At 44.3% G+C, this 15,213-nt stretch overlaps 1 protein-coding gene across 2 annotated transcripts in view; it reads left to right on the top strand.

Annotated features, from left to right (window-relative positions):
* Window positions 1-759: 759 nt before the first annotated feature.
* PDE8B (phosphodiesterase 8B) overlaps window positions 760-15,213 on the top strand; it is a 274,382-nt gene continuing 259,928 nt past the window's right edge. The window contains exon 1 of one of the 2 annotated variants that reach the window (XM_060635503.2): window positions 760-1,010. In XM_060635503.2, coding sequence (XP_060491486.1) covers window positions 975-1,010 — 36 coding nt within the window. In that variant the 5' untranslated portion in view covers window positions 760-974. The remainder of the gene's footprint in view (window positions 1,011-15,213) is intronic. The other variant, XM_060635504.2, reaches the window with a different exon arrangement.

Below are 15,213 nucleotides of genomic sequence, written 5' to 3'. Positions count from 1 at the left end.
AGGAAAAGACTGCTGTTGTTGATCTTGGTTTTAACTGGACCGACTCAACCCTGTGGGCAGGGAAAAAGGAAAGGTCTTTGCAAATGCTCTCTAGGTCTTTGTTAGAAATCCCTCCAACCTGAAGGAGCCAGGTGTGGGGCAGGCGCGATAATTACTACAAGCAATAAGCCAGGCTTATTTACAGCTGAGGCATTTAATTAGGTACAATTTATTACTTTAAAAAATTGTCTGCAAGCTTCATAGTAGTATCTGCCCAGATCTTTGATTCCAGCTCTTCAGTTTTGGAGTTGGGAGGCGGGGTGGAGCAGAAAGGGTGGCAGCACCTTTGGCTTGACTCACATCACAGTTGGTAAATTGTCTGCACTAAGACAGGGATAATCCTACCTGCCCCCACCCCCCACAACACGTACACAATAGGGTATCGTTTACACAATCATTCGAATACAAAAGTTCTTCACTCTGAGGGCGAATGATCTTTATTATATATGCTATATTTTAGGTATTAATAATGACTAATGTCTCTGACTTTTCAGTATTTTAAAAATAATAACGTATACGAATTTGAATTGAGGAATGAGGCAAATCTGATCCTTCAGCGTTTTCTTGGGGGTAAGAGACTTAAGAAGAGTGGAGGCGGGTGGCCACGATGAGGAGAAAGCTCTGTGCCCGAACCCCGAGTCTCCAGCAGCCCCAGGTTGGGCAGCTCCAGCGAGACCCGATTTCTCTCGAGGGGCGGGGGAGGCGCTGAAGGGGAGCCGAGTAGTTAGGGGGGCGCTAAGCGGGCTCGAAGTCGGGGCTCCACACCCCGGGAGGGGCGCTAGGACCCAGGCACCCGCCGGCCTCGGGACGTGCCTGGGGAGTGAAAGCTCTAAGAGGCTCAGGCTCGGGGCCAGAGTCCCTCGGAACGCCCGGACCCTTCCCGTGGGCGCGAGGCGCGGGGTGCGGCGTGCGGCAGCCGCGTGCCCGCCGCTCGCATGGAGCAGACGCGCTGCCCGCCGAGCGCCGGCCAGGTGAGCCCCCCTGCGCGGGGTCCGCACGTCCCGCGGGCACAGCGCCCTGCGTCGTCCGAGACCGCCTCGTCCCCACCCCCCGCGCCGCGGGCGCGGGGGCCGGGCGGCGAGCGGGTTGTGCGCGCATAGTGCGCGGGCACCAGGCCAGAGCTGCCTCCCGAAGCCCCTCTAGGACACCCTCGCGGCTGAGGAGGGGTGTTTCTTCTTCCCCTCGGTCACTGCGTGTCGCGGTGCCCCAGTGTCTTCTTGCTTCCCAGGAGGGGAGCACCTGGAGCGTCCGGTGTAGCCGCCCGGCTCATAATTCCGAGGGCTAACCGTCGCCCACCAGCAGCAGCCGGCCCTGCGGGGATGGCGCTGCACAGCCGCCGCGCCTCTTTCCCTGGGGTTAGCCCGAGTCAGGGCTACGGACGCCGGGCGGGGGCCACGGGTTCCCGCTGCACCCCGAGCTGCCCACGCTTCTCTGCGCCGCCGCGGCGTCCCTGCTTTCCTGCTGTAGCTGCTCCCCTGCCCGGGCAGCGAACCGCCGCCAGCCCCAGACGGAGGGCGGCGGGGGGCAAGAGGAGGCGTCCAGGTGCGGGAAGCCTCCGCGCCTTCGCTCGGGGTTCCGGACTCCTTGATCCCGGAGACCGGCTCCCACCCGCGTGCGCAGCTCCCCGGACAGCGCTCGCCAGGCACACAGACCGAGTGTGAGGTTTAAACCACCCGCCTCTGGTGGGGGAGATGGAACGTGGGTGCAAAGGAGGCTCTCACGCCGTAGGGCATAGGAAAGCGCGGGTGAGGACAGCCTGCAGGTCAGGGAGGAGCGTTTCGTCCAAGGGGGAAGCTGCATCCGCAAGCTGCCATTCTGAACTTGTGGGCGTTCTGCTGGGCGCCCGAGCGTCACCCGAGTGCACTTAGTTACCAGAATCAAGTAGACACGGGTCCCCGGACTGTTGCGGAAGATGAGGCTTGGCTAGTGGTCTAAAATCTGCAACGGGCTCTCCTGAACCCTCAAGACTAGCCGTGCCCATCCATTCTGCTTCCGGCTCAATCTGACACCAGTTTGCAGTCTCCAAGTTACCAACTCCAGGGGGAAAAATAAAAGGTCGCTGAATAGTTGCTATGGGCGAGTGGCAGGCGGCGAGTTGCTAGGACTGCACGACCACTGCAGTTCAGTGGTGGGCATCTGCCTCCGAAACTTTTGCCAGCTGCCACTTTACGGCACTGGGGCGGTGTGTGGGGGGGGGGGGGGGGGGGGAGGGGTGGCGTGCTGCCTATTCTGTCTGTAACAGACACGTGTGTCAGAACCTGAAGTTAAACACCTAGTACTCACCTAGAAGAGAAACTTCTCCAAGCTGTGTTGGGAGACAATCAACAAAAACATTTACATAGGGCCGGTGGGGGTAGGTGAAGTGCAGAGGACCTTCCCTCTAGGATTTTATAATCTGCCTGCTGGCATTGCCAGTTCTGGTTGACTGCCCCTCTGACCTCGAATGAGCTATTTTAACTTTGCTTGGTTTTCCAAGAAGCAAAAACGGAAGAATAATAGTCTGCAGCAGCAGAAAGAGAATTCATTGGGAAGCCAGTCCTTGGGTTCTAGCCCTAGCTGTACCACTGACCAGCTGTGACACTTTTGGGCGGGCCACACAAAATCTGGGCCTCTGCTACTGCAAAACACTGAAAAAGAACCTTCAATCCTGGGGTCCACTGTAGTCAAAATTTGTCAAGCTTAGATAGCCTAGATTTTTGCCTTCTTCATTATACTTGGTTCCACAGAGACTGCATGGATTGAAAGGATACTGGATCAGAATGGTGGGTGAATTGAATTTTAATTCCAGTCTGTTTATAGAGCCACACAAATCTTTCAGGCTTAAGGTCTGTGGAAATAAGCCTGGTTGGTCGAGTTAATACTTAGAGTGCACTGCGAAGGACCTCAAATAGAGAGTCCTGTTGAAGTTAGTGTGTGGTTACATAAAAGGTTCTTTCTGTGCATTTGAAAGATCCTTGCCACAAGCAGGGTGTTACAGAAATGAGTAGAGGAGAAGCCCCAAGTTGATCCTGCTGTAGAAGAGGGTGAGTGTGCTGTATAGCTAGTGGAGGTACTTCAGGTTTTCTCTGATAAACACTTTATTTATGAATGACTCCATTATTATGAACTCCAGAAAAGCAGTTTATCGGTTGGGTAATGAAGTAATGAAATTGTCTTTAGAAGCCACATTAAGTATTGGAATACCTAACGTTACTAGAGTTTATTGGGATAAGCCCTGCTTTCAAAAGCATTGCCTTTTTATTTAATTTCAGCAAGGGAAATAAGCAGAATGATTTATTATGTTTTCTTACTAGATAATTTTTTAAGAGAGAAAAAAGCAGAAGTAAATACAACACAGGCTGCAAGAAACCTTGTTTCTTCAGTTTCCAGAGATGAGTATCATCATCATCACCATTACCATAATGGTGAATATCTATTAAGCACTTGTGTGCCAAGCATTGTTCTGAGCACCTTATGTACACAGTATAAGGTCATCCTACCAACACCTTCTGGAGGAAGTGCTATTATTTCTTTCAGTTCATAGGTGTGAGAACTAAACTTCTTGCCTGACATTACACAGCTGGTAGGTAGAGTTGGACCACCTACTTGGGTTTATTTGCAATGATTCAATCAAAATGCAACAGAGAGAAGGTTGGGAAGGCAAAAAGTGGCTACTAAATAAATGTCAGGCACTTTATACACCTCAGTGCATGGAAATTAATAAATCTTTTATGAGTGCTAATTTATTTAAAAAAATTTTTTTTTAACATTTATTAATTTTTGAAAGACAGACACAGAGTGTGAGCAGGGGAGGGGCGGAGAGAGGGGAAGACACAGAATCTGAAGCAGGCTCCAGGCTCTGAGCTATCAGCACAGAGCCTGATGTGGGGCTCAAACCCACCAGCCAGGAGATCGTGACCTGAGCCGAAGTCAGATGATTAACTGACTGAGCCACGCAGGTGTCCCAATTTAGTTTTCTTTTTCTGCTTTTTATCAATATGCTTCTATAATATGACTTGGGTGTCTTGGATGCACTTCATGTGGACAAAAAGGTTGAACTCTTTTTTAACTATGTAGATCTGAGTGCAGATGGATGAACCATAATTTATTTTACCAATTCCCTTTGGGCACCTGGATTATTTCAAAATTTTCACAATCACATACAGTCGCTAGCATAGTGTATCTTCTTATTTATATATTTCTGCACATCTGTTCAGATATTTCTGGTGGATCAATTCCTAGGAAGTGGGGAATTGCTATGCAAAAGAACATGGTTACCATTTGATATGTACTTTTTAATAGATATTGCCAACTTGCCTTCACAAAAAGAAATATAATTTCTGGTTTGCTGTCCATTTCTTCCACTAACATGTTTCTGGGCTTTTGGCGAATCACTGAATCTGAATGGGTCTCAGACATATCATTTGTAAACTAGAGGTGGTAAAACTTACTGGTTTTAAGGTTGCTTCTGCAAATACGTACAATTAGAGGTTGAAGAAATGCAATTGTTCATATGTGAGCATTTTTACCTACAAAACCAGAAATTCAATATGGTTTCACCTAGTGGCACATGAAGTCCTGAAATATGTTTCTGGTAGTCCCATCTTTTCTGGGGCAGATGTGTATGTGAGGGGAGGCTAGGCTATGCTTCAGTCACAAGTTAACCCTGAAACTTCCATGGCTTAAAAAAAAAAAAAGTTTATTTCTTATATTATATATCCAAAGCAGGTTAGCAGAGTACCCTGCTCCACACAGTCACTGAGGGAGCCAGGCTGACAGAAGCTCTGCCATCTTGTAATTGCAGTATCTAGAACATGAAGGCCCTGCTGTCCTAGGGCAGTCGAGAAGGAGGAAGGACTGTGAGTGGTTAACACCTGCCCTTAAATGCCTCATCCTAGGAATGAAGCATATCTCTTTTATTTATGGTCTTTTGGTCACAAGTAGTTACAAGGACCTCACCCCAACGCAGGGAGGCTAGAAAAAGTTGTTCTCTGATGTCCAGAAAGAGGAAATGATGTGGTAAATGCATAGCATTGTGCATTAGTTTGCTGGGGCTTTCACGACAAAGTATCACAGCCTGGTGGCTTATACAACAGAAGTTTATTTTCTCACAGTTCTGGAGGCCAGAGGTCCTAGATCAAGATGTCAGCAGAATTCATTTCTTCTGAGGGCCTCTCTTTTTGGTTTGTAAATGGCTAGTGTAGAGAAGGAAATGTAATTTTCCCTCTATCCTTCTAGGTTCCTGGCTAAGGCCCTGCCCCCCAAAATAAAAAACAGATCAACAGCAGAAAAACAAATTTTTATTTATTTATTTTAAAAAATCTTTTTTCAATGTTTATTTTTGAGAAAGAGAGAGAGCATGAGCAGGGGAGGGGCAGAGAGAGAGGGAGACACAGAATCACAGATTCTGAAGCAGGCTCCAGGCTTCAAGCTGTCAGCAGAGAGACTGACGCGGGGGGCTCGAACTCACAAACCGTGAGATCATGACCTGAGCTGAAGTCAGATGCTCAACCAACTGAGCCACTCAGGCGCCCCAGAAAAACAAGTTTTAATTGGGTACATATACTTATGCACATCCAGGAGCCCCACAGAGCTATGAGACTCAAAAGGCAAGCAACTTGATTGCAGTTTATATATCATCCTGAGCTAAGGAAGGGGAAAGGGGTTTGGGATTTCTAAGGGGAAAAGGCAGTTCTTGGGAAGGTGTGAAGAGCGAATGTTTGGTAAACAAAGGTTGCCCTGCCCTAGAGATAAGTCTTTCAGGGGAAAAGTTATCTCTGGTAATAGCTCTCTTCCTGGTACAAGATCCCTTTCTAATGTAAATTTCCCTTACAAAAGGCTAACTTCTACTCTGTTTTCAGAGCTTCTTTTGTGTCTGCAGTTCCTTAAATGATAATCAGCTCAAAATAATCCTTATGCTAAAGAGGCATATTTTGGGGTAGCACATCCTGCTCCCCTTCACCATCTTTTCCCTGCATCTTCACGTGATCTCCTCTCTGTGTCTTTGTCCCTAACCTCTTTTTATCAAGGCCTCAGTCATTCTGGACTGGGATCCACCCTAATGACCTCATTTAATGTTAATGACCTCTTTAAAGGCCCAATCCAAATACAGTTACATTGTACAGTGGGGAGGGGGCTAGGAATTCAACCTAAGAATTTGGGGAGACATGATTCAGCCTATAATTCATTGTCTTAGTATGTGGCCCCTACTGAGGTATAGTCACCCTGTTTTTATTCAAGGAGGTCAGGGTGTTTCCGAAGCCACATCCCAGGGCCTTCTCTCCACATCTCATCCTCCCCTATTGACCAAGAAAAGTGTTGTGTTCTCATTTCCCTGGGTGTTATTTTCAAGTGGTCACTACTCGCATCAAGTCACCTTTTACAAATGGCACTGGGTCTAACATGAGACAGAGACTGTAGGTGAGACAGGATGAGCGTGAATCCTTGGGACGCCTGTGTGGCTCAGCCGGTTAAGTGTCTGACTTTGATTTCGGTTCAGATTGGGATCTCACGGTTCTGGGAACGAGCCCCGAGTCTGGCTCCACTCTGAGTCTGGAGCCTGCTTCAGATTCCCTCTGTCCTCTCTTTCTGCCCCTCCCCTGCTGGCAGCTACTTGCTCTCTCCCTCTCTCCTTCAACATAAATAAATAAACATAAAAAAAGAAAGTGTGACTCCTGAAGTTGGCTGAGTTCTAATCCCAGCTCTACCCCTCATCAGCAATATTTCCTCATCTGTAAAAGGGGAAGAACAGTACTTAACTCATAGGGCTAGTGTGCCAGTTAAATGAGATAATAAATATAGAGTGCCTGGCATATACTAGGGGGTCAGGATGATGCCCTTTGTTATTTGCAACTTCAGAAGCTCCTGGAGCCATCGGGGCGCAGTGTACTGTGCCCCGGCCTGCACCCTAGGGGCACAGACCACCCAGAGGCTCCGCTGCTTGAGCTGCCAGGGCTTCCAGGCCCTGCTCGGAGGTGTGTACACCTTCGTGGAGAGTCATCGCATGACCATTTTATAACTCCAGGAGCTCCCACACATTTAAGTCTTAGGTTCACAGTTAGATCCGTGACCTGAAAAGGAACGCAAGAGACTATCCTCCTAAGTAGCCCTTAAAATCATTCTCTCCATTTCAGTTGAGGCAAGTAGGGTTGGCAGTTAAAGTAATATGTAAAAGCAGCACTTGAGTTTTTCTGAGACGTTCCCTTTCCCGTTCGAATGCCCCCAGAATCAGGGTGTTTTTCAGTCAATAGCAGCTGAGCGTTAGGCCTAGAAAGACAGCCGCCAACTTTCCTTCTGACAGCATCTTTCCCTTGGAAACATAAGAGAGTGTGGGTTGCTCTATACCTGGCATGGATGATTCTGTCTTGATTTTGGGAAACTCTAGATTCCTGTATCAGGAGTGGGAGAGCGTGGAGCTGTCATATAGCCTTGGGTCTCCAGTACTGGAGTAGTAAACAAGCCAGTAGGTAACCAGGGCAGTGGCTTTTCTGGGTCAAGGTGAGCCATGCACCTCATCCCTAGCAACCGTGTGCATCCCCCTTGTGGTGCGAGGAGGCCAACACTCTGCATCGTGGGTAGTTGCCAGCCTTCCTACGAGATAGCAGACACTGTGCACGCTGCATTTTCTATCCTGCTTGCTACTATAAAGCCAAGTAAAGGCAGTGTTGGATTAAAGCCAAGTCTCTTGATTACCAGTCTGAATCTGTGACCACCACTGCTGGGAGGTGGGAGGGGAAGGGGTGGCCCCTTGTAAATTGCTGTCGGCCAGGCAGTGGTTGTGATGTACTTGTCATCTCATGGATGTATTTACTCAGTTTTAACTTCTGATATTTTCACCTTCTCAGTCGAGGTGGGTACATTGTTGATAATCCATGTGTTGAGCTTAATTGCTGATTGAGATGACTTCAAAAAGGTTATACTGTGATTCAGCACTGAAACCAAGAAATTATTGTTTACACAGTTACACAGAGAGTCAAGGAAATAGAGAACGGGGTATAAATTTGATATTGATAAAGCAAATATTTGTCTTTGGAGGATGACGCAATTTTAGTTTTGGTGTTCTTTTTTTTTTTTTTTTAAGTAGCAGCCAAAGGCCTTTAACAAAGAAAAGATACCCGCAAGTACATAAAGCTAGATTTATGTTTTGTTTTTGAGATATGTGCAGGAGGATTACATGTCAAGTAACTAAGCTGATGGCAGGAGAAATTGCCTAATCTGTCAGTGTAGATGAAAAAATTCGAAGCTGTGAGAGGTTAGTGGGATGAATTCTTGCAACTTATGGGACTGTCATTAGACCATTATGTCATAGTTTAATGGGCAGCATCTTTTTCTTGGTGATACATAAAGTGATGGTGTTTTGTATAATCAGTAGTGTCTTAGTTTGGTGAAATGTGGCAAAAGCAACCAGGAGGAGACTGGAACCTAGGTGCCTTGCCTGCACAAAGTGCACATCCCTGACCCAGGTGTTGTCTGACCCCACTGTCCAGATTGGTGAGATAGGTCACTTGCAGGACCCAGAGAATGCATGCCTCAAATGCGGGGAGCCTGGAGTGGGAAACTTAAGGAGGCCCCCAAGTGTGGGGTCAGAGCACCTCCTTAAATGTTGCAGTCTCCTGCTTTGCTTGCCTCACTATAGTCTCTGCCCTGGTTTTGATTTTTGAATGAGTTTCTCATTTTCCCTAGATGACTAAGAAAATTAAATGGAGATGTAAGTGGATGAAAATGTAGTCATCCAACACACATGGTCAGCTCGTATCCTCCATTGTAAGTATTATTCCTCCTGGGTGAGATCTACGGAAAACTAAGAAAACTACAGAAAACGAAGAAAGTGGTCGGGACATTGTGAGGAAAGGAACGTAATAAATGTATTACCACCTTGCGTGAATTCTTTACGGTTGAACATATGTACAATTAGCCATGGCTGATTAAATAATACGAAAACAAATGATTTCTCTACGTTTTTAGGATCTGTTTTCTAGTTCCATTTAGCATTTTTTTTTAAAAGAAAATTTAAAACCATCTTCCTTGCAATGGAATGGAATATAAAGAGGAAATTAAATTCCTCAGGTAGCTTTCATCAGATTCCCTCTGTTTTGAAATCAGCACAGGAGGTCCTCTTAGTAACCTCAGAGTGCTTTGGAAGGTTTAGGAGTTCTAAATTCTGTCCTGGCTGGTGATGGAATGATAGTCACAAGATTGAGATGCATAATGTTGACAAAGGGTATATGTACTGTAAGCATCTTTGTCACACAGCCCATTGGACATCATTTCTGCCCGAAGAGCATCATTCTACAATGCATGTTTTCATGTTTCAAAGAAGAACTTAGTTTTATCCTAGAATAGCATTTTTAGAGGGAGAGTGGCCACTGAAGTGTTTTCACCATCTGCGATCAGGCTTTTCTGTCTAAGGAAGGGCATTTTGTATCTTTTAATGTGGCTTGCACTGGAGTTCTCAACGTGCTGTCACTCGTTGTGGGAAAAAATTCTGCCAGAAAGGCTATACCTCACCCACTGGTCTCTGCAGCAGCAGACAAGATTCTATGGCTGCAGGGATTGCACAAGAGGAAAATAGCAGGAAGGCGGGAGAAGGTAGGGGAAGGAGTAGAGGGGGAAGGCTGCGTGGATAAAGAGTCAAGCGGTGTTTCCCAATCTAGTTGCATCACAGCGCACAGAGGACAACGGCGTTGTTGTCTGAGATAGTGGAGTCAGTGGACAAGACTTGGGATCTGGTCAAGGCCCTGCATGGGTGACCTGCGGGTTGAGAGAATCAATATCTTGGCGTGATGTAACAGTTTGGTCAGTCCCCTGGTGAGAAGCCCTGGTGGAGAGTGTAGCTGTCAGGTGGAGGGAAGGGAGGGGCTCAGAGACCACTCACTGCATAATGGGCCCATGCCTGCCTCACATACCTAGATGGCCTCTAACGCTGGCCTAAGTGTAGCTGGTCTTTCTGTTCCTTCCTTAAGCCCTATGTTTAGGGGCACATGCTTGGTCTGCAGGACTTTTCTCTGTCTCTGTCTATGCAAGATCTGGAGGTCAGTAAGAGCTGTGAGCGGCAGAGGAGTTTGAAGACAGTGAGGGTGGTCACTTCTTCCCTGTGACTTCTCATCTATGGAAGGAGTAGGTTTCCACTGGTCATGCAGGTAACTACTGAGCATCCAGCATGTGCCAAACAGACCCAGTTTTCCCTTGTTGGAGCTTACCTCCGGTGTGAGGAGATGGTAAAGAATGAAAAACAGAGAGAAAGAAGGTCATTTGGTGGTATGTGCTAGGGAGAAAGTAGAGAAAGATAGGGAGAAAGATAAAGCAGGCGGGTCAATAAGGACTCCCCAGGATGGGGGGGAATGTTTCCTAACTAGATAGGGTGGTCAGAGGAGGCCTCCCTGGGAAAGGGAACATTTGAGCCAAGGCCTGAAGGAAGTAGGGAGTGAGCCATATGGATAGTTGGGAAGCACATTCCAAGTAGGAAGAATAGCAGGTACAAAGGCCCGGAAAGAGCATGTCCATAAGTTAAACTTGCAGCGAGGAGACCAGTGTGGCAAGGAGGACACAAGCAAGGGGAGGACAGTAGACACTAAAGTCAGGGAGGTCATGGAGGCCAGACAGCTGAGGCCTTGTTGTCTGCTATAAAGACGTAGCGAGATGCAAGTGATGGAATCTGACTTCAGTTGTGGGCGGAACACCCCTGTTGGCTGTAGCATTGAGAGTAGCCTGAAGGGAGCCAGGATGAAGCAAGAGAATCTGCTAGGAGGCATCACAATAATCCAGGTGAGAGATGTGATGGCTTAGACCAATATGATATCAGTGAAGATGAATGATGGTCTGATTCTGGATTACTTTTTAAGTGGAATTAATAGGATTTGCAGACAGATGGGGCATGGCGTGAGAAAGACCCTAAGATAACTTTAGAATATCTCTCATATCTCTTTGCAGCACTAACATGGTATCAGTTTTCACCATCTGTTTTTGATCCTTGCCACCTGGCCCCTGTCCGTTTTTATTCTTAGGAATTCTTCATGATTGACTCTGGTGACCTGGGTTGATATCAGGAGTGATGATGGTCTGGCTTAGTTCTTGCCCTTTGGTTTTCCTGGAAAAGAACACCTTCAAGGGATATATAAGACCGGACGTTGACTGCAAGAGCTCTTCTCAATAAGCCAAGGTCAAAATAAAGGCTCACCTCCCCCCGAGAAGTGTTTTCTCATAACCCAATGTTAATTTCCCTAAAATAGCTTTAAAGGAGAAGGATGGATCATAGTTTGTGAGCTAAAAATTATTCCTCTGGTTAACTGAACCATAACCAGTGGAAAGATGAGAACCAATGGAATCATTGCTTGCAGAAATTTATCTAATAAATGAGATGGTAGAGAAAAAAAGAGAGAGACTCCCGTAATCCATGGTTTTGGTGCCAGTGCCAAATAAGGCACAGTCAAAAGCCAAGATAAAGCAATTCTTTCACTAATATCGGATCTGTCACACAATTGGGGTGTGGGGGTGTGACCAAGATGCTGCTGCAATCTTCCTCCTCCTAGTTGACCCCCAAAATGTCTCTCTGGGTTCAATGGTTGCTCTTGAGGGCCTAAAAGTTGTGTTCTCATCATCACTTTTGGTTTAACATACAAGCCAGCTATCTGACTTGTTGGCCACCGGTTGGTCAAGACCTTTTATAGATTTAAAACAACTGCTAGTCTCTCAGTACGCGTTCTAGAAAAGCCTCAATGGGCTAAAGATATAATAGGCCCAAGAATAATATGATTAGTAAGGAACGATGAGTGTATCATTGTCTGGTGCTTGATGCTCACGTGTGTTATTCTGCCCAGGCTGCCATAACAAAATATCACAGGCTAGGCGACTGAAACCTAGATATCTATCTACTCACAGTTCTGAAAGCTAGAAGCCCAAGATCAGGGTGCCTTCAGGGTTGGTTTCTGTGAGGCCCATTTTCATGGCTTGTGGATGGCTGCCTTCTCACTATGTCCTCACATGGTGTTTTCTCTGTGTGCTCACAGAGAGCTCGATGGTGATTTCCTCTTTGTATAAGGACGCCAGTCCTACAGGCTGTTATGGCCACGTTTAACCTTAATTACCTCTCTAAAGGCCCTATCTCCAAATACAGTCACATTGGAGGTTTAGGCTTCAACCTAAGAATCTTGGGGGACACACTTCAGTTCATAACCTCAGGCAGATGCTGCAAGTTTTTTTTTTTAAACAGTTGAGTTATTATTTATATACAATAAAATCTATACCTTAAAAGTTTTTTAATTTCAGTATGGTCAACATAGAGTATTATATTAGTTTTGGGTATACAATATAGTGATTCAACAATTCCATACATCACCCTGTGCTCATCACAAGTGCTCTCCTTAATCCCCATCACCTATTTTACTCATCCCCCCACTCCCCTCCCCTCTGGTAACCATCAGTTTCTTCTCTATAGTTAAGAGTCTGTTTCTTGGTTTGTATCTTTTTCTCTCTCATTTTTTCTCCTTTGCTCATTTGTTTCTTAAATTCCACATATGAGTGAAATCATATGGTATTTGTACTTCTCTGATTGAGTTATTTCACTTAGCATAATACTCTCTTGCTGCATCTTTGTCATTGCAAATGGCAAGATTTCATTCTTTTTTATGGCCAAATAATATTCCATTATATATCTATATATCACATCTTTACCCATTCATGAATTGATGGACCCTTGGGCTGCTTCCATAATTTGGCTATCGTAAATAATGCTGCTATAAACACAGGGGTACATGTATCTCTTTGAATTAATGTTTTTGTATTCTTTGAGTAAATGCTTAGTAATGTAATTACTGGATCGTAGGGTAGTTCTATTTTTAACTTTTTGAGGAACCTCCATATAGTTTTACACAATAGCTGCACCAATTTGCATTCCCACTGACAGTGCAAGTGGGTTCCTTTTCTTTACATCTTTGCGATCACTCACTGTTTCTTGTGTTTTTGATTTTAGCCATTCTGACAGGTGTGAGATGATATCTCATTGTAGTTTTGATTTGCATTTCCCTGATGATGAGTGATGATGAGCATCTTTTCATGTGTCTGTTGGCTATCTGGATATCTTCTTTGGAGAAATGTCTGTTCATTTCTTCTGCCCATTTTTAATTGGATTATTTGTTTTTTGGGGTGTTGAGTTTTAGAACTTCTTTATATATTTTAGGTACTAACCTTTATCAAATATATCATTTACAAATATCTTCACCTATTCAGTAGGTTGCCTTTTAGTTTTGTTGATTGTTTCCTTCACTGTAGAGAAGCTTTTTATTTTGAAGTAGTCCCAATAGTTTATTTTTGCTTTTATTTCTCTTGCCTCAGAAGACATATCTAGAAAAAAAGTTGCTACAGCCAATGTCAGAGAAATTACTGCCTGTACTCTCTTCTACAATTTTTGTGGTTTCAGGTCTCACATTTAGGTCTTTAATCCATTTTGAATTTATATTTGTGTATGGTGTAAGAAAGTGGTTCGGTTTCATTTTATGACATGTTGCTGTTCAGTTTTCCCAACACCATTTGTTGAAAAGATTGCCTCTTTCCCATTGCATATTCTTGCCTCCTTTGTCAAAGTTGAATTGGCCATATAATTGTGGGTTTATTTCTTGGCTCTCTATTCTGTTCTATTGATCTATGTGTCTATTTTTGCGCCAGTACCTTACTGTTTTGATCACCACAACTTTTTAGTATAATTTGAAATCTGGAATTGGGATACTTCCAGCTTTATTTTTCTTTTTCAAGATTGCTTTGGCTATACAAGTTCTTTTGTGCAACTTTTAGGATTGCTTGTTCTAGTTCTGTGAAAAATGCTGTTGGTATTTTGATAGGGATTGCATTAAATGGGTAGATTGCTTTGGGTAATATGGACATTTTAACAATATTTTTACAGTCCATGAGCATGAAATATTTTTCCATTTGTTTGTATCATCTTTAATTTCTTTTATTAGTGTTTTAGAGTTTTCAGAGGGCAGATTTTTTTTTCACCTTCTTGTTTAAATCTATCCCTAGGTATTTAAATATTTTTGGTACAATTATAAATGGTATTGTTTTCTTAATTTCTCTTTCTGCTGCTCCATTATTAGTGTAAAATATGCACCTTTAAAGTATGCCTTTTAGTGTGTTTTAACAAAGTATATAATCATATGATATATCCATGTATTTTATCACCCTGTCCCTTGTGCTCCTTCCCAGTTGATTCTCAGCCTCTACCACAGTCCCTAAGTAGCCACTAATCTTTTTATTTCAATAAACTAGATTTAGCTTTTTATTTAAAAAAATTTTTTTAAATCTTTAATTACAATTTTTCTTAATGTTTACTTTTGAGAGGGAATGAGACAGAGTGCGAACAGGGGAGGGGCAGAGAGAGAGGAGACACAGAATCCAAAGCAGGCTTCAGGCTCTGAGCTGTCAGCGCATAGCCCGACACGGGGCTTGAGCTTAAGAACCGTGAGATCATCACCTGAGCCGAAGTTGGATGCTTAATCTACTGAGCTGCCTAGGTGCCCCAAGGTTTAGCTTTTTTAGTTTTGTATCAGTGAAATCATATATTTACCCTTTTGTGTCTGTCTTCTTCCACCCAGTTTAATGATCCTGAGATTTCCCTGTTGCTGTTTATATTAGTAGTTTGTCACATTTCATCACTGAGTAGTATTTATTCCATTTTATGTATGTGTCACTATGTATTTATTCACCTGCTAGTGAACATTGGCTTGTTTCCATTTTTTGGGGTGTTACTTAAAAAGCTGCTATGGACAAATTTTGGGGCATGTGTTTTCATTTCTCTTGGGTGAATGCCTAGAATGAAATTTCATGGTTGTATGGTATGCATATGTTTAATAAGAAATTGTCAGACTATTTTCCAAAAGTGATTGTGCTAATTTACATTTCCATCAGCAATGTATGAAAATTCCAATTGTTCAACATCCTTGTCAACACTTGATATAGCCTGTGTTTTGCATTTTAGCTATTACATTGTATAGGGATATCTCATTGTGGTATTATTTGCTTTTCACTGATTACTAATGTTGATGAGGTGTTTGTGTGTGTGTGTGTGTGTGTGTGTGTGTGTGTTTTCAAGTCATTCCAGTGTCTTATATTGTGAAGAGTCTATTACAGATTTTTGGCACAATTTTTAATTGAGTTGTTTTCTGATTATTGACTGTAAGACTTCTTCATATAGTCTGGATACGA

This window comes from Panthera onca, chromosome A1 (assembly GCF_046562875.1).
Source record: "Panthera onca isolate mPanOnc1 chromosome A1, mPanOnc1 haplotype 2, whole genome shotgun sequence".
Lineage (NCBI taxonomy): Eukaryota > Metazoa > Chordata > Mammalia > Carnivora > Felidae > Panthera > Panthera onca.
This window is presented reverse-complemented; position numbering and strand designations above follow the sequence as displayed.